The 23,626-nt window shown below is 66.6% G+C and overlaps 1 protein-coding gene across 1 annotated transcript in view; it reads right to left on the reverse strand.

The window, feature by feature from the left end:
- The window catches only part of NOTCH1 (notch receptor 1), a 35,078-nt gene extending 11,692 nt beyond the window's left edge, over positions 1–23,386 (reverse strand). Inside the window, 9 exon segments of the mRNA XM_032595682.1 lie at positions 39–152; positions 463–648; positions 893–1,048; positions 1,403–1,636; positions 2,038–2,160; positions 4,182–4,520; positions 5,005–5,267; positions 21,546–21,627; positions 23,313–23,386. Coding sequence (XP_032451573.1) covers positions 39–152; positions 463–648; positions 893–1,048; positions 1,403–1,636; positions 2,038–2,160; positions 4,182–4,520; positions 5,005–5,267; positions 21,546–21,595 — 1,465 coding nt within the window. The 5' untranslated portion in view covers positions 21,596–21,627; positions 23,313–23,386.
- Between the last annotated feature and the right edge of the window lie 240 nt (positions 23,387–23,626).

A 23,626-nucleotide genomic window follows, 5' to 3' on the forward strand; every position in this document is an offset into this window, starting at 1 on the left:
GGGGGCTGGGCAGCAGCCCTGCTGGGGACGGGCCTCACCTGTGGGGCACTCGCACAGAAACTCGTTGATTTTGTCCAGGCAGCGGCCGTTCTGGAGGCAGGGGCTGCTGGCGCACTCGTCCGTGTTGACCTCACAGTGCACGCCCTCGTAGCCTGGGGTGGGGGGCGGGGAGGGGGCACAGGGGCCCGTGAATAGCCGCGGCCACCCCCCACCGCAGCTCAGGGCAGAGAGACGGACGCCCACGCCAGCTGCCGGCAGAGGCGACTGGCCGGCACCCTCCGTACCTGTTCTCCCGCGGCTCACCTGGCTCCCGGGCCCCCCGCCCCCCAAGCCCTGGCGCTGCCCTCTGGGCTGGTGCCCCGCGGGCTGGCCCGGGCGAGCGCGGAGGCCGGGGGCACAGAGCGGTCGCCAGGGGCGCCGCAGCGGGGTCACCCCGACAGGCAGGAGGCTGGCTCCACGTACCCGGCATGCAGATGCACTGGAACTCCCCGATCTGGTCCAGGCAGGTGGCGTCATTCTGACACGGGTTCGAGATGCACTCGTTGACGTCGATCTCGCAGCGCGGGCCCGTGTAGCCCTGCAGACACTGGCACTCGAAGGAGCCCAGCGTGTTGATGCACTTGCCCGCGTGCTCACAGGGGTTGGCGCCTGGTAGGGGCCAGGGCAGGGCAGCACCGGTGAGAGCCTGCTTCAGGCACCCCGGCCACCGGACCATTCTGGGGCATGCCCGCCTCCCCCATCAGACTGGCAGTCCTCTCTGTTGGAGGCGGGGGGGGGGGGTGTGTGTGTGTGTGTCACGCCTCCCCCGTCAGACCGGGAACCCTCTGAGGGCAGAGTCGATGTCCCAGACTCCCCAGCCCCCTCCCCCCACCGCACGACTTGCCCGGCGCACCCAGCGAGCACTCGTCCACGTCCTGGCTGCAGGCCGGGCCCGTGTACCCGGAGGGGCAGGTGCAGATGGCCTTGCCGTTGACGGGGTTGGTGTCGCAGTTGGAGCCCTCGTTGCAAGGGTTGCTGATGCAGGCGTCGTTGAGATGGCAGAGCAGACCTGGGCGGGGCGGCCGCGGTCAGCGGGGCACTGCCTCTCCTGGCCCGGGTCCGCCGCCCGGCTCCACAGGGACGGGCCTCCCACGGCCACGCTGCCCGGCGGCCCCGTCGGGCCCACGACCCTCAGGCTACCCTGGGGGGCTCGTCCCCAGCAGGCCTGCCCCGGGCACCCCCGGCCTCCTTCCCTCCAGAAAGGCCCCTTCGGCAAAAGCCATCAGCCGTGCGCCTGAGCGAGGCTGCACACGCCAGGCAGGGCCGGGGAGCCCAGGGAGGTGGTGCCACGTCCCGTGCCCACCCCCCACCCCCCAAACCCGGCCTCGGGGGCAGCCCCGCCCCCCGCGGCCGGGGCGCTCACCGGTGCGGCCGTGAGGACACTCGCAGTAGAAGGAGGCCACTCGGTCGTGGCAGGTGGCCCCGTGGAAGCAGGCGGCGCTGGCACAGTCATCGATGTTCTCGCTGCAGTCTTCCCCCGTCCAGCCGTTGACGCACACGCAGTTGTAGCCGCCGTGGGTGTTGTGGCAGGTCCCGCCGTTCTGGCAGGCGTTGGGCATCAGCTGGCACTCGTCTACGTCCTCGGTGCAGTACTGGCCTGCGGGGGCCCAGCCCGTCACGCCTCGACCACCGGGCCCGGGGGCCACCGCCCCCGGGAAGCCTTCCCAGGCAGACTCCTCCACCCACTGCAGCCTGGACCGCTGTATCCCCGCTGCCCCCGGCCCCCCGGCCTGGCCGGGCCCTGGCCCCGTCGCTCTGCTGTGGGCAGCGGTGCTCCGGGGGGCCCACACTTCTCCGCCATCCCCAGCTTGGCCGAAGCCCGGGGGACCTGAAGCCCAGGGGACCCGCACGCGACCCGCACAGACGAGCTGATGGTAGGGCGGGGGCCTCGGCCCCCCGGTCGCGGGCAGGGGCTGCCCCGGGCCACGCCGCCCTTCCCGGACCGCGCTCCCCGTGCGGGCACTGTGTCGGGCGGGGGGCGCTCCCCTGCGTGTGCACCTGTCCACTCGGGCGGGCAGCGGCAGTTGTAAGTGTTCACGCCGTCCACGCAGGTGCCTCCGTTCTTGCAGCTGTTTCCGGGACAGTCGTCGATATTCTCCTCGCAGTTCTGGCCGGTGAAGCCTGCGGCAGGGGGAGCCAGGAGCCCGGTCAGGCCCTGCCCATCTGTGCTCGCCCCAGCATCTTCCTGGCTGGACCCACGACACCCTGCTCTGGACCAGCTGCCGCCCCCGACTCAGGGCCTGTCCCAGGACGCCCACCACCTCGGGGCCCTCGGGGTCCAAGCCCCATCCCCTGGTCCCCCTGTTCCCCGTGTGACCAGGCCCCACACTCCAGGGCCCACGTGTGACACGTTCCTCTCTGAGGAATCATTGCGCAAAGGGCCCGCTGAACACATGGGGACTTGGGAACACGGGATCCTGGACGTGGCGTCGTAAAAATCCCGTGCAGCAGAGTTAACCACGGGCGGCTGTAAGCGGGTGCTGCCTGCAGGTGAGGCGCTGTGCTGGGGCCGGGGAGGGCTCCAGGCAGAAGCCCGGAGGAGGCAGGGCGGACACGCGGCCCTCAGCTTCCCCGGAACAGAGGTGTGATGCCCGCTTCCCCCCCCCCCCCCCCAAGCCGGGCCAACCTCTGTCAACGTCGCCTCCACACCAGTCACCTATTAACCCGCTCAACTCCCGCCGGTTCAATCATCAACCCACAAAGGTGCGCCTGGCAAGAGCCCAAACCTACAGCCAGTTACTAATTAATGCCCCTCCCGGGGCGCCTTTGAACCTGTCTCCTGCCCGAGGAGAGCCGATCCCCTCCCTCGGGCCGCCCACCCCACCGCTGCCCTGGGGGGTAAAGCAGGTGATCTAGAAGAGCTGAAGTGGACAGTGGACAGTGTTTTAGAGGGAGTGCCCCAAATCAGAGCCCGGAGCCCGAGTTCTGGCTCCCACGTATGTTGTAGGGGCCTGAGCACGCCTCCCCGCCCCCCCACCCCAATACCTCCGAGGGTCTCCTACGGGGCCGTGCGGCACACAAGCCTGGCGAGCCCTCACCGGGAGAATCTCGCCCCGCTGGCCCCAGCGGGAGCCAGCACCAGCTCCATGAACAGGGTGTCCCCTGGCGGGTCGCCCCACAGCCCACGTCCTCCAGCCCTCACTGTGGCCCCTGGAGGGCAGGCTTCTCTTGAGACACGTGGCTGGATGTGAGGTCCCAGGCCCGAGGTCACCAGGCCAGCAAAAAGGCATCTGAACCCAGAACCCAGAGGCGGGCCTGGCGAGTGGGCTCATCTCTTGGCCCCCAGGGACAGCTGGCCAGCCAGCAGCCCTGGGGTGGTCAGGGGGCAAGGGGAACACCCAGCGACACTCAGGAAACGCGTGCCCTTCGAGCCCGCACACAAAGCTGGCTGGTGCGATGACGAGGCCCCGGGCTTGGTGGCGGACAGGCAGGCAGAACGCTTCCCCTCTGCAGGGGCCGCTGGGTCAATCCTCCCGTCGCGCCCAGGCCCCAAACCCCCACCGACCCAGGAGGTCTTTAAGCCTCTCGCCAACGTTATTATTTTTAGATCACCAGCCACAAAACTGACTCAAAAGCTACAGCGGAAGACCAGCCCTACAGCAGGGACAGTGGAGCCGCTGGGGGACCAGCAGGGGCGGCTGTCCCACACCAGCCCCCACAGCCAGACCACCGGGGGAGGGGGGCAATGACGTGAGCTCCGACCACATGGAAACAAGAGACCCGGGGAGGCACAAACAAGGATGTCCCTGCAGCTGCGCCTCGTTCCCTAACTTGCACGTGCCTCTGGGGAATTCAAGGTGAGGGGCTCAGAGCAGGGCGAAGAGTCAGGGGCCGTGAGGGCAGCGGCACCCGCGGGGCGGAGGGAGCACTGGGGAGGATACGCCCGTCCAGCCAGGCTCAGCCAGGAGCCCGCCCTGGGGGCTGCAGGGAGCCCGGGTCCCTGGCATGGGGGACAAGTGCTGGGCGGCTGCAGCGGACCCCACCCCCAGGCAGAAGTGAGAAGGTGGGAGACCAGGGAGATGCCCGGACCCTGTGCCAGGCTCCCCTAACTGGTACCCCCTTTCCAGACCCGCCCGCCGTCCTGTGTGTGCTGGGACACCGTCCTCCGAGCCCTGGCCCGGCCCGCGCCCCCGGGGCAGTACCTGGCAGGCAGGCGCACTCGTGGGTGGTGTCCCCCGTGGGGCGGCAGGTGCCCCCGTTCTGGCAGGGTGAGGGGCTGCAGGGCACGTAGGGCAGCTCGCAGTGGGGGCCGGTGTGGGTGGCGCGGCAGGTGCAGCGGTAGGAGCCGACCTCGTTGTGGCAGGTGCCTCCGTTGCGACAGAGCCCGGGGCTCTGGCCGCACTCGTTGACGTCCTGCCTGCAGGTGGGGCCGTGGAAGCCGGGCGGGCAGCGGCAGATGTACGAGGCCTCGAAGGGCAGGCACTGGCCGCCGTTGGCACATGGGTTGGAGGCACACGGGTCGGCCTGCTGGCACATCTTCCCTGGGGGGCGGGGGGGGGAGGGGTCACGCCGGTGTCCAGGGACAACTTCCAGGCACCGCGGAGGTGCCAGCCTGGCACAAACCTGTCAGCACGGTCTCTTTAATTGCCGGGACCCCACGACACGACACGGCCATCTTCCCGGAGATGGGGACCGAGGTTCCCGGGACACACGGCCAGCGGGGGCAGGGGGCCCCCGAGACCGGACCCAGACTGTCCCCTCCAGAGTTCGTGTTCTCTGGAGAGCTCGCCGTCGGGGTTCCTGATGCAGGGCCAGCGGGCCCTGGGGACCTCACTAAACGGAGGGCCCCCTCCTCGCAGAGGCAGGGAGCCCCGGGGTTCCCGGAGCGGACGTCGGGGCTAGAGAGGGGCCCGGGGACTCGAGGGCGGGGGTCACAGACTGCAGAAAGCCGTGGCCTTCTCCCAGCACGTCACGGTACGCGGGCAGTGGGGGGAGGGCCGGGGCCGGGGTGGGGGGGGCCCTCACCTGACCAGCCCGGGGGGCAGCGGCACTTGTACTCGGTCAGTGTGAGCAGGTCACAGGTGCCGCCGTTGCGGCAGGGCTTGGCGAGGCAGGCGTTGTCCCGGGGCGTCAGGCAGAGGGGCCCGGAGAAGCCCAGGCGGCAGGCGCAGGCGTAGTCCACCAGGCCGCCGTGGTCCACCGCGTGGCACGTCCCCGCGTTCTTGCAGGGGGCGCTGAGGCAGGGGTTGGGCGCCTGGCATCGCCGGCCCGCGAAGGCGCCGCTACAGCTGCAGCAGACAGGCCGGAGCGGTTACTCCCACCGGCTCCCCGTCCGCCCGGCCCCGGCACCCCGCACCGTCCCCGGGGAGCGCCAGCCGCTGTCGGGCCCCGCCGCGGGCGGCACGTCCCGGGACCAGACAGCGGTGGGGGCCGCACGACCTCACGCGTGGGCCAAGCGCCGTGGCGCCGTGCGCCTTCAAGCGGTGAACCGTACGTTAAAAGTGAACTTCACCTCATGTTAACTGGGGCAACGGGCTGGAGACCAGAAGGCTCCGCGAGGCCGGACCTGATCGCAAAACCCTCGTGAGCGTCTGCGTGGCCACAGAGAAGGGGACACACGGGCCCACAGCCGTTCCCAGGGAGGGGGTGCCCCGAGACCCTTTGGTGTGGGGGGCTGGTCTCCTCTTCCTACCTCAAGCTGTTCTGTAACCAACGTGCCTTATTTGGGTAATAGAACAGTTCGCAGCTTTACTTTTTTTTTTTTTTTTAATTTTAAATGTTTGTTTCTTTTTGAGAGAGAGAGAGAGAGAGAGAGAGAGAGCGCGAGGGAGACACAGAACCCGAAGCAGGCTCCAGGCTCCGAGCTGTCAGCACGGAGCCCGACGCGGGGCTCGAACCCACGAACCACGAGATCGTGACCTGAGCCGAAGTCGGACGGGTAACTGACTGGGCCACCCAGGCGCCCCCCAGCTTCTCTTCTTTCAATGCCCACGCGATCAACAGACATAAGGCTGTAGACACAGCAGAGTGGCTCCCGCCGGGGGTCTCACCTGCCGGGAGCACCACCGGGAGCACCACAGCTGGCAGCCCATCCCCCACCCACGCTTAGTGCCCAGACACGGTCTCCCCCTTTGGCATCAAGTCTGCACGATGTCCAGGCAACATCAGCTGGGAGCAGACAAACCCATTTCCCAGCAGGAGAAATCAAGGTGTGCCGGGAGGAGCATCGTTCCTGAGCTCTTGGCGAGCCGGCCGGGCTGGGAAGCAAGGGGAGCAGGGGGGAGCAGGGGGAGCAGGGGTGGGGCAGGGGGAGTGTGGGGGTGAAGGCCACCATGTCTGCCGGGTCCATGCTGTGCCTCTCAGCACACTGCTCAGTCTCCAACAGGAGCAGATGAACGGGGGGGGGGGGGGGGGGGGGGGTTCTCACGGCTTCTTTGCAGGGACAGGGCTCAGCACATGTCACCCCACCACAGGGCCTCCCTTGGCCACCTGTTGGTCCGGCTTCTGGAGCCTGGGCCACAAACTGCCCATCGAGGTCACCTTGTGGCCTTGTACTCGAGGGAAAAGCTCAGGAAAGGCTCTGGGACCAGCCAGGCATTGTTCTTCCCAGGGGCAAAGCCTCTGAGGCATAACGTGCCCCCGGCCCGCCCCCGGGCCGCCATGGCCTGGGAAGGCAGCCGGGACGCCGCACCCACAGTCCTGGGCCCTGGGTGGGCGGGGCCTCCTCCCCCTGGCAGAGGCGGGGGCTGGCGGGGAACCTCGGGTCCCCGCATGAAGAGGGGGCTCTCCCAAACATGAAAACACCACCGTTTTCAGAGCCCGCCCGTCACACGGGGACCTCCACCCTCAGCAGAGGGCAGCCTGCTCGTCCTCACTGCCTCCTCCCCCCCCCCCCCCCGCCTGACCCAGGGGCTGGAATCAAGCCTGCATGGGTGGGGTGGCCGTCAGAGGGGCTGGGGTCTCGGGGTCTCTGCATGCCTGGGAGGCATCTGTCTCCCTGAGGGCTTTTCTCTGCGGCTACGGCTTGGGTGCGGCGGACAAGGACAACACGAAATGGCCACTGGGGCTCACCATCTGTTGTCAGAAGCCAAAAGTCCCAAACCAACTGGCTTAAAGAAAACAAGTCGCCTCCGGGGCCCCAGGGAGGGAACTCAGGCGGAGTGAGGCTCCTGCCCAGCCTGGTCAGAAGGGCGCAGTGGGGCCGGCCGGCTCCTGTGAGACAGACAGACCCCAGGAGCAGGTCCCCTCACCCCGGCACGGCCACACTCCAGGAGGCTGGGGAAGGGGGTGCTCGGATCCAGTTACAGACCGCCTGGTCCCGGCCCGAGTGGCACTGTGGGCTCGGAGTGCAGCGATGGGGGATGGGGGGGGCAAGACAGCGCCTTCCCCCAACCTATCAATGCCCTCCATTGTCAGGCGGGAGCTGGCCACCGCTCACCGCTTGGAGAAAAGGCTCTTTTTTCTTTCCCAGCCACTGACGGAGCGGGCGGGTGGTGGGTACCGGAGAGAGGGCGCTTGGTCATCAGAGCAGGGTGGGAGCCCGCCTTATCCACACCACCCTCTTCCTCTCTGAGCCCTGCTGGCTTGAGGGGAGGGAGGCCTTTGTGGTCCCAGAGGGTGTCCCTGGGGCTCCCCTGCCACCAGACCAATCCCTAACTCGTCAGGACGCTGGGCGTCCCCAGAGGCACCAGAAGGCTCTGCCCGGACACACACCCCAGACCCTCCAGCCACGGGACAATATCCCTGTGAACGGGCCCCTGCTCTCCAGCCCCCCGCCCCCACCCCCCCGAGTGGGGACCCCCGTGGGAAGACTGTGGGAGAACCCACCTGGACGGGTCACATCCTAGCCAACGAGGCTGGGTTACGCCGGGCCAGCAAGGGAAAACATGCCAATAAATCAGGCGTCGGTAGTGCGGACAAAGGCTGGCCGGGGAGCAGGTGCGCCTGTGGCCGGGGACGCGGGCGGCAGCTGCTCCCAGCCGGGCGCGGCGGGCCGCCAACCAGGGCGGGCGGGGCAGGAGCCAAGGAGGCTCCTCCGCGGGGGAAGGCGGCAGCTGACAGGGCCCATTGTGTCCCCTGCTCCTGCCCAGGCCAGGCGGACACCGCCGCGAAGGCACGCCGCCCAGCGCCACGGCTGCCGTGCACCGTCAGCGCCCCAGCTACAGGAGGGGCGGCCCCTGGAGACGGAACAGTAGAGGCAGGTGTTTTGTGTGGTGTGTGGGGTCCGAGGTACGACCGGGGCTGGGCCGGGAGCCTGAGCCAAGAGGAAGCACCAAGCCCGGCACAGCGTCTGGGCCTCGAGGCGAGCGCGGACGTCTGGGCCCGTCCCGAGGCCACCCTCCCCGCCACCCCCACTCTGGGGTGCTCCAGCTTCGGGCCGTTGCTTTCTCCTCTGCACCTGCGAGCGCCTCTCCCCCGACCTGGCCACACGCTGGAGCTTTGCGGGGACGCCCCGCCTGGGGCCCCCTCTGCCCACGCCACCCAGACTTCCCTGTGGGGGCAGGAGGGACCATAAGGCCCCTGCTTGGACGTGGCCAGTCTGTCTTCCACGCTGGCCCTGGGGGGGTCAGTGCAGGCCCCTGGCGGGGATGGCACTGGGCTTGACGAGGAAAACCGTACCCCACACCTGCCTCGAGATGGAGAGGCTTCCTACAGCGGGCCCAGCTCAGGGCCTCGAGTGACCTAAGCGAGCCCTCCTGCCCCGCGCCCCTCCTGGAGGAGGCCACCCAGTGTCTGCTCCTCCCCCTGCCTGTGGTCCTGTCCTGTCCTGGAACCCCCAGGCAGCCCAAGCAGCAGGTGAGTGACAGGTGGGGCGGGGGGGGGGGGGTGCTCCAGGGGAAGGGCTGTGGAGGGACCACCAGGGGGCCGGGCTCCCGGCAGACACCCTGTCCCCCTGCCCCGCGAGGAGCGCCAAATGGCTGCCGGGCCTGTGGTCCCACAGCCGAGGACCAGGACGCTTTGTTCCCCGCCTCAATATTTCCACTGTGCTGGCTCCCGCCCTCCCCGCCCGCCAGCGCCGCTCCATAGAAATGCAAGTCCGGGGAGCATCCCGAGGCAGACGTTGCCTCGACCTTTCACCCGGGACTAATTCTAAATTGCGCTGTTTTCTTTTCTAAGCTAAGCGGCCATCTGCCACCCCCAGGGGACAGATGACAGCTCCCTCTGCCCCAAACCAGGAAGAGACGGAAGGACTAAGCAGTGAGAAGTGCTGTACTCAGTTCTGCCCTCAAGGAGTTTGTGGTCCGGGGGTGGGGCCCTGCGGCCCCCCCCCCCGCCAGCCAGTGGGGGGCAGTGAAGTGGCACCCCTCCTTGTGTCCGCAGGAGGAACCCGAGATTCTCCAGGACAGGTGCCTCCTGGGGGCACAGCTGAAATGCAGTTCGATCAGAGGAACTTCAGGGGGTGGGGGGGTGGGTGCAGGAGGGGCTCCCCGCCCCACTCTGCCTGCCGGGACCTCAGTTTCACAGGAGTGCAGCGGGGGTGGGGGGGTCAAGGGGACCGCACGTGCCCCTCATCTGGTGACCTGGCCGTTTGGGCAGAGGGCACTCAACTCTAGGCAGCGCTGGGTTTGATGTGTGCATTTCCTACCGTGTTCCTGGGAACAGATTTACCGGCCCAGCTGAGCCGCTGTGTCTGAGGCGATCTGTGGGGACACAGGACTTCCCCTGCACAGAGCTGACCCACCAGGACCTCCAGGCAGCACAGCACCACCTTGCCCCCGCCACCGGGCAGCCCGCGTCCTTACAGCAAGAAGCCACCTGGATGTAAGTAGCCAACTCCACCTATGCCGAGTAGAATGCGGGCCTAGAAGCCCGCTCCCCGAATCACCACTGCTGCCCCTCCTCGAGCTTTCTGCCTAGGAAGCGGAGTCTGGGGCCCTCGGGCTCCTGCTGTACGGGCCAGCCAACGCCACATCACCGGAGTCCCCTGGTGACAAGGGGTGGGCACGGACGGGAGGCTGAAGCTCCTCCCAGAGCCCAGCACCGCAATGCCAAGCAGAGGCCCGCCAAGGCCACTGCCTTCCACCCAAACCACAACACTCGGGACTGCTGCTGGGAAGCCAGGCCCACCCACCCCTGCGCGGCTCGGCCAGGAGTCTCTGAGGCCTCCGGCCTGGGAAGAAGAGAACCACCCACGTCCCAGCCACCCCTACCTGGGGCCACCCGTGGACTGGGTGGGGAAAGCTCTGTCCCCTTGCTACAGGGGCAGACTGAGGCCAGGACCTCAGTCGCCTACAGGTAGAGCCACGAGATAGGGGTCAAGGAGCCGGGTCTTTCTCTGGGCAGGGCTTGGGAGCGCTCCTGGGACCTCAGCCCCTCCTTGGGCAAAGGCCAGTCCAAGTCCCGCCCCCTACCCCAGCAGGGAACCCCTGTCTTCCAGGAGGGACTGGCTGCCAGGTGGTGATTTGCTCACTGCCTGTAGGTAGGCGGGAGCCCAGGGGCCTCTCCCGGCCTGTGCCCTACCCGGGAGGGGGGTGGAGCTGGGGGCCTTTCCCACTGGGGACAGCGGGGACAGCTCAGCTCTGGGGAAAGGAGAGGTGAGGCTTGGGGCAAGTGGGCACTGGCCCGCTGCCCTCACCCCCAAAGTCCCCGGCTTCCTTTCGGACCTGCAGAAGCCTTTGTCCAGACACCTGTCCGCGGGGCGGGCTAGGACCCTGCCAGCACCTCCGCTGCACTCAACCCCCTCCCGCCCCCCCCCCCCCCCCCCCCTGGGCTGTCCCCTGGCTTCTATCCCTTTCTGCTCCATCTCCCTCCCCCACCTGACCTGCATTCAGGGGGCACAGGGTGAGGGTGGGGCAGGTGTGCAGGGGCGACTACAGCGGGATCGGGCCCCTGGTGGGCTGGGGCTGCTCCCAGGGCCTTGGGGCAGCGAGGGCTCTTCCTGACAGACCCACAGCCCAAAAGAGCAGCCCAGCGGGCGGGGGTGGGGTGGGGGGGTGCAGCCTTCCCCGAGGGCCCAGGCCTTCCGGCCCCAACAGCTGCTGACAGCGCTCCCGGCTTTGTCTCCAACCTTCTCCCCAGGTTGCATCTCTGCACGGTCTAAAATCTGCTGGGAACAGGAAGCGCAGGAACAGCTCGGGCTTCCTTCCTCGGCTCTGGGGGAAGCCCTTTGTGGGAGGATGAACCACCTGCCCTCCCGGGAAGCCACCTTTCCCACCGCAGGGAAAACAATGCCCCCAAATCGCTCATTGTCCCCATGTCACTCAGAGCCGCCCCACCCTCAACGTGGGAAGCAGGGGCGGCTTCCTGAGCTGGCCCGGCAGCAGGCACCCAGGCCCACCCATGGTGTGGGGTCGCGCGCTTGCAGGGACAGCAAGCGCGGGGTCCCCCGGGGTCACGAGAGCGCCAGGGCTGTGAGGCACGTCAGAAAAACCTGCTGCCCACCCCCCCCCCCAGTCTCCCAGAAGACAGAGCCGCAAACTAGAGACAAGGTTGGGACGTGTGTCCTCCCTCGACTGTGTCCCCAGAACGCCTGCGGGCCCCCCCCCACCGCCTCGGGGGCCTCTGCTCCCCAGCAGGGCGGCACCCACACCCGCACCCCAATCGCTCGGATGCAATGAAGGAATCGACAGGCTCACGAGGCCACAGGGAGGACTTAATCCAAAACTCGATTAATGAAGTCAGCAACTGCAGACCAAGCTCCACGCCAAAGCCAGAAATGATTCTGGCAACTTCCCGCCTCTGCTCCCAGAAGCAGATGCCATCTCAGGGGAAGCGGGGAGCGGAGAAGGCTGTACGCCCAACCCCAGCGGCTGACCAGGGCAAGCACGCAAGGCGCACCTCAGTTCTGTGCCCCGCGCCTCGCAAGGACACCAAGGACCCCCTCACATGGACTCCAGGATATGAAAGAGGACCCGTAATTAGACCGCCAGCTTCAGCTCGTGGGGTTCCCGCAACGGCCCTGAAGCTACACGCTGGGCCCATTTCACAGATGAGAAAACCGGGGCTCGGGCGCATTATGCCCACAGCACCACCTGGATGTGAATGCAACTCCTAACTTCTGCTGTCACTGGCGGCGGCCAGGAGCCAGCAACCCAGGCAGTCAGAGCAGGGCCGCCAAGAGGCAGCTAAGGGTCCAGCAGGAGCTCCGAGCATGGAGGAGGGAGGGTGTGTGCCCCTGGACCCCAGATGCCCTGCCCGGGAGGCCTGGGCTCCTCACCTGACCACCTGACCCTCCCACACCTGGAGGGCTGGAGCACACAATGCATTCTTACGTCCCACAAGCTCAGCCGAAACACAAAACCCCGGCTGGGGGTGGGGCAAGGGGGAGAGCTCTGGGACTCAGGAAGCCTCCCAGCCAGCTGGCAGGTGGGACTTCTCCGGGTCCCTGTCCAGCAGGAGGGCTGGTCACACCTGTGCTGGGCACCTACCACCACCCTCGCCCGTAGCACCCCTGTGGCTTTCCTACCTGGAAAGCACGGGAGACACTGAGACGACAGGGACGGAGGTCACACCCAGCCTGCCCCTGCGGCACTCCGCCGAGGACCCTGGGACAGCCCCGGACCCTGTCAGGGCCAGCTGTGGGCTGCCTCTGGCTAAGCCGAGGCACAGGCATTCACTCAGCAGTGGTCCCAAGGGTCACTGCCATCCCGCACCAGTCACCAGCCCCGTTCTATCTGGCCTCCTCTCCTCACTCACACCCACCGAGCACGGCCGGCCCCACGGGCCACCAGGCCTCACACACCCCCCACGCTCGCACACCTGGCTATCACCCTGGGCCCAGCACCGCCTCCAAGGTGCCCTGGGGCACAGCGAATACCAGAGACAGAATCCAGACAGTTGCACCAGGCCCGGGGTGGGGGTGGGGGTGGGGTGAGGGTGGGGCCTGCACTGTCACCCTCTGGGGACACCCGGGTGTCCTGGGACCGTTGGCATGGGTCCAGGGCCCTCTGGAGGGGTTTCTTCCCCTGCAGGGATACTGGGAAGTTCGTGGGCTGGACTTGACCTTCTGTCCCAGCATGACCTTGCCCAAATGCTGAAGCAGGGCTGGTCTCTGGGACAGCTTTCTGGACGAGACCTTGCGGCATGAGGCAAGGGCTCCAGGACAGAGTAAACCTCAACCAATGCGTTCTGTCGGGACAAGGGGGAGGGTGGCACACGGGGCGAGTCAGTCACACGAACACAAAGGGGACACCCCAAGGACGGCACCTTCACCGGCCAGCAACTCTGTGGGATGCTCCGCCCGGCTCAAGCTCCTGAAGGAAAGGACCTCAGAGAGGGGAGTGGGCAGCCCAAGGTCACAGAGCCCACATGGTAGGTAGAAGGAAGCCGGTGCTGGTGGTGGGGCCACTACCCCAGCCCCGTGGGAGCGCTGCGCTACGATGGGGGAAAGCCCAGTACACGGCTACCAGTGTAGACGGCATCTCCCTGCAGGCTGGAAGCCAGGTCTTCCAGAACCTGGAGCCGCCCACCTGCTCGGGCCTCCACTTCCGGCTCTGCGCCCACCCCCATCGCTGGCCCAGGCCCGAGTGAGCGCGGCGCAGGGGCCAGCCGAGCCCGGACCCGGGGCCCCGGACCACCGGGCAGGGTGCCGCCACACTCTGAGCCCCAGCCACACACGGATGCTGGGGCTCACGGCCACGCCTGGCTCCCCGATCTGGCGCTCAACCAGACAGGGCCGAGGCCGCCCTCATTCTGACCGCTGGAGGGAGGAGAGAGGGGGGAAGCCCCGCCCCGTGGGCTGCCCCGGGGGAGCCAGGACCAGCCAGGCCGACAGGTGGAGGAGTCCTCAGGTTGACCCGGAAGGCCCACGCTGCAGTGACCTCACCCAGGCCCTCTCGGGAGGGAGGGGAGACCGGGGCCCCGAGGGGCAGGACCCTCCCCACCCCCCAGCCTGAACTCAGCATCTCTCTTACTAAAAAGCTGCTGGGAAAAATACACACACTCAAAACTCTGGCTTCTTCCCCAAACGTCTCATTTCCAGTAACTGTATAGTTTCCGCTCATCAACAAACCAACGCGGAGGAAATGGTGGGAGGCAGGTCCCCAGCCCGGCGACAAGGCCCTGCTGTGAAGGCATGGCTGACCCTTCCAGAGGCCTCCAGCTACCGCTCTCCCCGCCCACCCTATCCTCTGGTGCCCCCCGGCCTGGCCGGGCTGGTGGGAGGCCTGCTGTGGCCTGGGTCTGCCTGCCCGGCTAGGCATAAGTGGGGGCAAACTCCTCCCCAGGGGCCCGGAGCAGGCTCGTAACCCAGGCCCATCAGCACAGGGTCACCAGCGGTGGCCCCCCGGGCAGATGCCTGTGGCTCCAACTGTGACCCAGGCCGGGCCGCCACCGTGGGGTGAAGACGGCAGGAGGCTGGCCCGGAAGGGTCCCCAGGGACAGCAACAGCTTCTTCCCAGCCCAACCCAGTGACCCGTGTGGGTCCCAGAACTCTCAGGGTGGGTGGGCAGGCGTCTCGGATGTCCTGTGGCCACCTCTCAGACCCCACCCCTCACAGTGGGATGGACATGACCACCCGGCCTCGGCTCCCCCGTGGGGGGAGCGGTTTGCTCGGCAAATCACCAGCATCAACAGAGTGATGAGGGGGACAGAGCGATGAGGGGACAGTGACGAAGGGACAGTGCCTAGGGGACCGCTTTCCCAGCTCAACCGAACCAAGTGGAACGCTGAGAGCACGCGACTGCCAGCCAGCCCACTGAGGGGTCAGCTGGGACAGCTGGGGACAAATCCTCTCACCCGCTCAGAGCGTGGCCAGGATGAGTCCCAGCCCCAGACCGCACAGCACAGGCGGTAACGGGGCCACGTCTCTGGTGAAAATCTCAGAGACCACCCCCTAGCATTCGGCCTGACTTCCCGCCGATCAGACCGGCTCCCGCCCGGCACCCGCCCGGCACCCGCCCGTCTCTGAGCAGCCTGTGGCCAGGTGGGTGCAAGCGTCCTGCGGCTGAGGGACCCCTCCTTGGCGGGGTGAGCCGTCTGGGTCAAGAGACCACGAAAGCAGCATCTGGGCCTGGCCTGATCCCGAGACACCCCAGCGCTGCCCTGGGCCGCCAGACCGAGACCCGGCAGGGGCTGGCAGCCGTACCTGAGGGACGCTCGGGTTTGGGAACCGCAGGGGCGGCCGTCGGAGGCCAGGCTCCCCGGTGCACGCCTCCCCCCTGACCAAGGCCTACTGGAAAGCAGGACCCCTTCCAGGAAGCTGGGAGCCCCAGACAGCCCTCTTGCTCGGGCGAGGGAAGCCCCAGGGCTGGCCTCCAGAGAAAGCCCCCAGCCCAACAAAGGGCAGCAGAAGGGGCAGGCCGCCTGGTGGGAGAGGCCGGGCCTCTCAGAGGTGTCCACAACCCGCTCAAAGCCGCAGCTTTGCATCAGAGAGAGGACAATGCTTAACCTAATTCACTCTAAGGTGTTAATGGCAGACATCCTGATCCCTGCCCCTGAGCTTAGGGGAAAGTGGGGAAAGTTGTTTGGGGGCCACCTAAGGTGGGTGCGGGGTCAGAAGGGACCGCCTGATGGTGAAATATGGGGTGTTTCTGTCCGAGAGTTCCCCGGGGTCTCGGAGATGCACAGTGCCCCCCCCCCCCCCCCCACACACACACCAAGGGACAGAAGTCTGGGCTGACTCTGAGAACCCAGGGAAAGACGCGCTCTCACCCCACGGGAAGACCCCCGAGCAGGCAGATGGTGGGGCCGGGGGCCCGCCCGCTCCCACCATACATCCTCTGCTGGGGCTGTGCCACCTGGGACCTGGCCCGGCCCCCGTGCCTGCCGCCCCCCCCCCCCCCGAGGACTCACCCCGGGGCTGCAGCAGGCCTGGTGCACCTAGCTGGGCTGTCCCCACAGCACCCGGCCACGCACACGGTAGGTGACGATGGCACAGCTACTCTTCTCTCGCTGGCTGCTGTCTGTCCCACAGTCTGGTTCTCAAACGTCCCTTCTCCTCTCCTGCACTTAGGGCCTGCGTCCGCCTTGCCTGCCCCTGGCACGCAGTAAGTGCTCAGTCAAAACCCTCCTCCCACCGCACCCCCACAGGGCTTCAGCTCTGCGGCCCCCGCGGGCTCCTCAGGCCGCCACCGCGTGGGGGCTGGCAAGAGCGCAGGCTGCGAGGGAACCTGGAGCCTGAGCAGGCCGGGGCCGCAGGCGTGCCAGGCTTTCCCGGGCGACTCCCCCGGGGACATGCCAAGCCCCGCTTGGCGCGGGGGGAGCTCTACTCGTGTGAAACGTCCAGGACAGGCCAATCCAGAAACGGAGAGCAGACCGGGGCTTGCCAGGGCCGGTGGGGGGGAGAGGGGCTGGGAAAACGGGATGACTACTTCGTGGGCCGGGCCCGGAGGGGGAGCACGCAGGCGCTGTAGGGATGCGGCGGGAGGAGCGTTTTTACTCGCGCCAGGGGCAGCAAGGTGGACGCAGGCCCCAAGTGCGGGAGAGGACAGGTGCAGGCCCCAGACAGGCCATGAGAGTAGGACCGGGGCGGGGGGGGGGGGGGGGGGGCGGCGGCAAAGCTTTGGAAGCAGATAACGGCGGTAGTTGAACCTCGTGAACGTATTAAATGCTCCCGAATCGTACACTTCAAGTGGCTAAGATAACAGAATTTATGGTGCGTGTGATCGACCAGCGAAACCCCCATACGGGTATCCACTGCCCCCCAAATCTATTTGTCAACCCGCGTCCCAGGAGCAGGGTGGGGCGGGGCGAGGTCTCGAGGAGAAGCCCGCCCAGGCTGCTTCAGAGAGGGGCCTTCCTCCAGAACACCTGTCAACCGCGGCCCCCTCTGCAGGGACCCGCCCCCTCCTGGCGGTGGGCCAGGTGGTGAGAACACCGGAGCCAGCCCTGGCCCTGGCCCCAGACCTGCGGAACTGCCAGGCAGGAGGCCTGACTCCCGGGCACCCCCGCCCCCCACCACCTGTGGCCACCACCCAGGCGTTTACAGGCCTGTGCAGGGGGGTCCTGCTGGGCCGCACCTGCAGAACTCCAGGAGCCCCCAAACCCAGCTCCCTCACGTCCAGAGGGGGAAACCGAGGCCCGGGTCCGCGTACCCAACCAGAGACGGTCAGGCCCCGGCGGAACTGGGAAACTTCAGGATCATCAAACACATCCTGACCCACGGTCACGATGCCGATGCCCCGAAGTCAGCTGCTCGTAAAAGCCTCTGGGACTCTGGACGAGCCTGCACACGAAGGTGAGAGCTGACGTAAGCCGGCTTCAGGTCCCCGCCCCCCTCCTGCCCCGCCTCTTCCCCTCAGCCTCAGTTTTTCCCACCTGTAAACTGGCGATATGAAAAGAAAAAAGCAGCCGAGCGGAGCTGGCCACCACCTGGAGGGGGTGTGAGCCAGTGGAGTAAACCGTCTGCCAGGGGTTTTATGAGGCCGGATAACAGCAGCTGTCTGTGCGTGGAGTTGTTAGTGTTACGTTATTGAGGAAAGCAATCTAGCTGCTCAATCAACTCGACAAAGCCACATCCTTTCACTATTTATAGACAAGACACGAAACAGGAAAGGTGCCCTCCCCACCCCAGGAGGGTGCAACCCCCTCAGCAGGCACTGCCCAGGGGGCCCCGGCCGCCCATCGAAGGCGCAGAGAATGAGGAGGGGAGTCGGTGCTGGGGTCCGGCCTGCGGGGGCCTCACGCTGCACTCCGGCACTTAGCGGGGTGGAGCAGAGGTGTCGCACGGGCCCTCTCCCGCTGCCATCGTCTGGGGAGTCCCAGCACCCGGGCTGTGCCCCCCGACGTCCTGATGAAGGGCTTCTCCTCTGCCAGCCAGGGTTCGGCCCGCCCCACCCCTCTTCCTGCTAAGGGCATAGTTTCCTCTCTCTTTAAAAAAATACGTATCTCTTTTCAGTGGAAAAAACGTTAGCTGCCGTTCAGAGGCAGGGCCCCGTCCAAAGAGGGCACCTTCCGTAAAGAAGGTGCGTTCCCTGCCGCGTCTCCAGCAGGGGAGAACGTTCTGGTTCACAGTGGGTGTCTGGACGTGTGTTTCCTACCTGGCCCCAAAGCTGAAGCCGCATAAACAGAGGAAGCCCTGGAGCAGACCCGAGAATTCACCTGTTCCTTCCCCGGCCTCGCCCAGACTCCCAGGTGACTCAATGGAAACATCCAAACTGGGTGGCAGGAGACGCGAAACGTTAGGTCCCCGGAAGCGGAGGGCCAAGGCACTTCCCGCCGGAGCGTTCTGAACCTCCTTCTTCTAAAGGGAAGTTGTCGTCCGGCCCCGCTTCCTCGGAGCTGGGCCACGGAGGCCTCGGGCAGTGCAGGCAAGACAGGGCAGTGGTTAGAACACTCGCTTCGCAGCGAAAGGAGAGAGGCCGGGCCAGGCGCCACTCCCGCACTCTTCGACCCCCGGCAGCCCGCTGAGGTCTTTGCGTCCGCTTGCCCCCCCACCCCACCCCACCCCAGGCATGACCCACATGGTGCCGCGGGCTTGCTGGGAGCCACGTCAGGCAGGCTCAAGCCACGCTGAGCTCCCCTCCGCCTGACAGGTCACATGCACCGTTGTCGCCTCTCCTGTCCCCCACACTAGAAAGTCACCTCCGTGGGGGCAGGGGCCGTGTCTGACCTGAGGCCTGCCATGCCAAGGCCCTGGAGCAGAAAACCCAGCACACGGCAGGTGCTCAAAGGTGTCTTTGGGAAAAAACAGGACTGCTGATCAGAGTCCCGCAGCTGATAAAATCCTCAGGAGCCCCTCCCACGCAGCACCCGGCCTGGGCCAACCAGGCAGCACCTTTTGGCTTCTCCGAATTCGCTCATTAGCCAACTAAACATTCGAGAAGGAGGATCCCGAAACCAGCCCTGTCAGCTCAAAAGGAGGGAAGGCAGGGGAAGAAACGGACGCTCAGCCGGTGTCTAAAGCCTGCCGCTCTTACGCAATCCTCGGGCCGCGGAGAGATCGATCGTGTCAGCCCCGCACTACCGATGGGGAACCTGAGTTCCGGCGACCCGACGACCTGGGGTCACAGAGCTAGCAGGTGGCGCAGCCAGGCCTCAAATACCGGATGGTCCAAAGCTAAAGCCCGCCACCGGCCAGCCAGCTGGACTTGCCCTCTGAGCGCGATGGCTCACTCCGCTTCTGCGATCACCTGGAAGGCGCCCAGTGGAACAGACTTTCCCGCGGGCAGGGAGGCTGTCCCAGCAACCCTGGGGCCTCCGCTCCCAGTCCAGGACCAGGCAGGCCCCAGAAGCCTTTCGATGACCCCCCGGGCCTGCCTGCAGGGCCACCCCGCTCAGCAGCCCTGCAGGGATGGCGCTCTGCCCACAGGGACAGGCGGCGGGTCTTTCCTCCGCAGCCACGGGCCCGCTACACCTCAGCTACTCGGTGACGCCCTGGGAGGGCTTTCACGCCGACAGAAACCTCTTTTTCCGATGCTGAGCCCTGCAGCCACCTGACTAGCGGCTTCTGGGGAAGGTTCCTTCTCTTTTGGGGTGGAAACAGATGATTCACCAGGTACTAATGCGCCGGGCACTGTGACACGACCGTTTCCCACACCCTATCCCTAGGGGAGCCAGCAGACCAGCTCGGAAAGCCAAAGAACCTTCCGAGAGGCCGGGGTGAATGCTACAGAGTCGGAGTTTCCACCCAGGCATGGCACCAGAAGCCCGTACCCCAACACCTTTGAGGAAGGAAGGTGTCTTCCCCGCTCAGCCGCGAGGGCCAGGCCACCCATATAGCAGACCCTCTGGGGCTTCACGGGAACAGAAGGGCCCAGCCAGAGGCACAGGCCCCAGGGGCAGAGGGAGCCCGGGCCCCCTCACGGGAGTGGCCACAACGTCCCCAAAACTGCACCATGAGTCCAGACCTGTGCCCCTCCGCAGCTGGACCCGGCTGTCGCCCCGTCCCGCTCTGGTCCCCAGGCTCCAGCACAGGCCACCCAGAGGTGGGGCCTCTGAGAATGGCACTTCCGTTCCGTCTTCCAAGTGGATCTGCGGGGTGTGGCACAATGGGGTCTCTGTGGGCCAAGCTCGGCCGAGTGCCAGGCCAGACTGAGGCAGGCTTCCCGCCAAGGAGGAGGGGGCCCCAGGCCCCAGGGAGGAGACAAGGCCGGCGCCCAAGCCTGATCAGTGGCCTGGCTTGGTCGGAGGGGTGGGGAGCACGCACACTGTCGCCCTGTCCCCTAGAAGCGTCTCACCCCAACGCAGGCAGGGGGCTGCGGTTAGCCCCCCTTGTGGCCCAGGCTTCCAGCCCAGAGAGACTCCAGGGTCCCCTGGGCCAGTCTGTCCCTGCTCCCCGGTGGCACAAAGAGACCCATCCTGCCTTCCCAAAGCCCCTCCGCACAGGTCCGGAGACCCCCCAGGCCCCATGGGTGAGCCACAGGGCCAGATGCGGGCGTGGGGCAGGCGGGAAGGGAGTCGTGCATTCTGGGAAGCCACGCATAATTAATCACACAGCATTAATCCTCCTCCCGACAATAGCCGCTGCGCTTCCCCCTGAATCCCAGCTGTCGGTCTCTGAATGGAAGGACAGCAAGATTTAGGGCAATCGGGCGTCGGTGAGGCTTCTGCAGGAGAAGAAAAAGGCCCCAAAAAAGCAAAAAAAAAAAAAAAAAAAAAAAAAAAAAAAGTAGTGTGCATTCATTAGCATCTGACAGAGAGACAATCCTTTTTGTCTATGAAACCCGCTCACAGACCTGCTTAATTGGTTTCAGTTCGGGGAGGGTGGGGGCAGTGAAGGGGGGGCTGCTAGCCCACGGGCCAAGGGTTGTCAAGGGAAGGGGCCCCGAGCAGTGGGAATGCGGCACGCCGAGGACCGGGACGGAGGACGGCTGGGGAGCCACTTCTCCCTCTAGCCCCCCCTCCATGGGGGGGGGGGCCTTTCTCCAGCCACCAAGCACCTCATCATATTTCCCACCAGGGACAAAGTCAAGCTGAAGGACATCAACCACGAGAGAAAAACTTCCCGGGGCCAGAGCGCACAGGGAGGGAGCGGACTCTAACACGCCCCCTGCCCCATCAGGGTGGGTCGCGGGCTGTACCCCCCCCCCCCCCCCCACACACACACACGACACACGCTGGTTTCCCAGCCAAGGACCCAACGCTGGGTGGGCGATGGACTGGATGGAGGGTTCGGGAGTCGGGGCTGTAGATGCCGTGACAGAAGCCAAGCCACCCCCCAACCTGGGCGATGGGTCCCCCAACCTCACCTGAGGTCAGAGAAGGTGAGCTGGGGGAGACCCAAGGCCCAGGGGGGTGGGTTTGGCATTAAAATAGCCACTTCTGCCTGAGGCACTGCACTCACCTGCCTGGAGGAGGCACTCCCCGTGGGCAGGGTGGCGCGGGGGCTGGGCCGCTCCAGAAGGTCCACAGCCTCTCTGGCGGGTCACTGTTTCTTAGGGATTTTAGCAAGAGGCAGGGTACCGGGAATTCCCGACTAGCACCCCAGGAGCCCAAGGTGGCCCACAAAGGCGTGCTCGAACCTCCAGCGGCCAGACCAGCTCCACACGCAGCATAATTGCTGGTGATTAAGTAATTGCCAGACTTTGTCCAATAAAAGTAACACGTGACCGCGCCCAGCCTTCTGGGCCATCTCCAGAAGACAATGGCCCAGTGTTCTGTCCCCGCGGGCCCCCGCTGCAGAAGGCAGGGGCTCTGCTCCCGACAAAGCACCAGGTCCCCACAGGGGCGCAGGGGCGCGTACTCACACACAGGCTTCCGTGCCGTTGGGGGACACTTCACAGTTCCCGCCATTCATGCAGCTCTCGCTGGGCTGGGAACATCGCAGTCCTGGGGGGGGGGGGGGGGTAAGACAAGAGGTCAGCCCGGGTGGCACTGGGGCCCTGAGCCCAGGGAAGGACCCACCCCAAGGGACACAGCCACCCCTCACCCAGAAGGCTCTGCCTTGTCATGGGGTTGCTGCGGACAGGAGACCTCGTGAACCCTCCCAAACGTGAACCCCAAGGGGCTTCAACGTTCTGCCCAGAGTTCTGGCAGTCAGAAATGGGGGGACGGACAACAGGTTGGCTGGCCGGCAGGTGGACAGGTCACGCTCGAAGTGGGTAAGGGTGGCCTGAAATGCCATCTGGACAACAGTAGAGGAAAGCTGAGGTGACCCTGGGCGGCTCTCCCAAACTCTGTACTCCCCCCCCCCCACCTATCTTCAATGGGGAGCCCAAGGGGGCCCCGGCCCCTATCCAGCCACCAAGATTGTCTGGCTGTTCAAACATGTTCTGTGAGGGGGCGGTGCTGGGGGGGCACACTCCCCACCCCCCAACCCCCCCCAGCTCGTGGGAAAAAGCGACAGCTGCAAAGCCCAACGCCCCGCCCGCCAACAAAGCGCCAGCTACGGAATCAGAGCAGCCCATTGTCACCAGGGCCGCCTCCTGGGGCACCGGGGCTGCACCTCAGGGACCTGGCCCCGCCTCCAGGACACCCAATACCTGCTCCCTCGGGCAGGCATCCTCAGCTACATCCAGGGGAGGGGGGTGAAGGAGCCCCATTTGGAAGGAATTCGGCCCCATTCCCAAGAAGACATTAATAAGGTGGCCCCCTCCCCATTTTACCAGCGCTGTGTAAAGGAAGCCCCTCTTGGGGGCGCGGAGGGGGTGTGACTTGGAACCCCACCTTCTGGAAGTGGGGATCTAATTCTCCCCTCCAACTTTTAGGAGAGATAGAAAGAATCACCACTAGATTCCTCCACGCGAAGTGGAGAGAGGGGTAAGCGCTCCTTCTCCGGGTCCCTCTCCACCCTCGCAAGATTTCCAAACTTGAACTCCGAAAAGTCAAAGTCCCACCAGTCAGTCGCGGCGGGGTGTTCCGCACACCTCCCCCCCGCCCCCGCCCACGCCAAACTGTCTATGAGCCGGGATGGGGGCAGCGATCAGGCGTGGGAAGGAGACCCCTCGGTCCGCGCCTCCCGCCTGGCCCTTCGCGAACTCTCCTAAATGGGGAGAAGGCCGATCCGCCCGGCGCCCCACTGCCCACCGCGCCCCCAGAGCTCCGTAAGGCAACGCGACGTCCGGACCCCACACTCCGCGCCCCAACATCCGCCCCCGGCGCGGGCCGAGGCGAGAGAGAGAGAAATGGCCCCCAAAGCAACAGGAAACCAAACCGACTCGATTCAAATCGAAAAGTTAGGCAGCTCGCCCGCCTGCCCCGGCGGCAAGCCCCCCGCGTGGCTGATGGAAGGACGAGCCCGGGGCTGGGCCTCCGGGGGCCCCTAGCCCCCCACGCCCGGCTTCAACCCGGGTCCAGGCGCGGCGGCGGCGCGAGTCCAGCCGGACTGGGCAGGCGGCGCGGGGGAGGGTCTGTCCTCCCGCGCCCCGGATCGCCCTGGTTCTCTCTCACCCCCCCCCGCCCCCCCCCCCCCCCCACCCCCCGCCGCCCGTTCCCAGCCGCCCGGGGCGCGCGCGCAGGGCGCCGCCAAAGTTCCGAAGGGCTCGGAAGTTTCGGGCTCGCGGACGGGCGCCTACCTCGTGCGGCGAGCGCGGCAGCAGCGCCAGCAGAGCAGGGCGCCAGGAGCGCGGCATGCCTGCCCGCCGGCTGCCCGCTGCGCCCGTGGGCGGCCTCCTGCGCCGGGACGGCGGGATCTGGCGCACACGCGCGCGCCGGACGGTCCCACGGGCGGCGGCGGCCCGCGGCGGCTCTCCTCTTCGTGGCGGGTGGGCGGGCGGCGCTGGCCCCCACGTCCTCCTTCCCGTTCGTTCGCCCTTCCCGTTCCTCCTCTTCTCTTCTCGCCCTCTCCCTCTCCCCCTCTCTCCCTCCCGCTTCCTATTCACTCTTTATC

The sequence above is a fragment of the Lynx canadensis genome, chromosome D4 (assembly GCF_007474595.2).
Source record: "Lynx canadensis isolate LIC74 chromosome D4, mLynCan4.pri.v2, whole genome shotgun sequence".
In the NCBI taxonomy this organism is placed as follows: Eukaryota; Metazoa; Chordata; class Mammalia; order Carnivora; family Felidae; genus Lynx; species Lynx canadensis.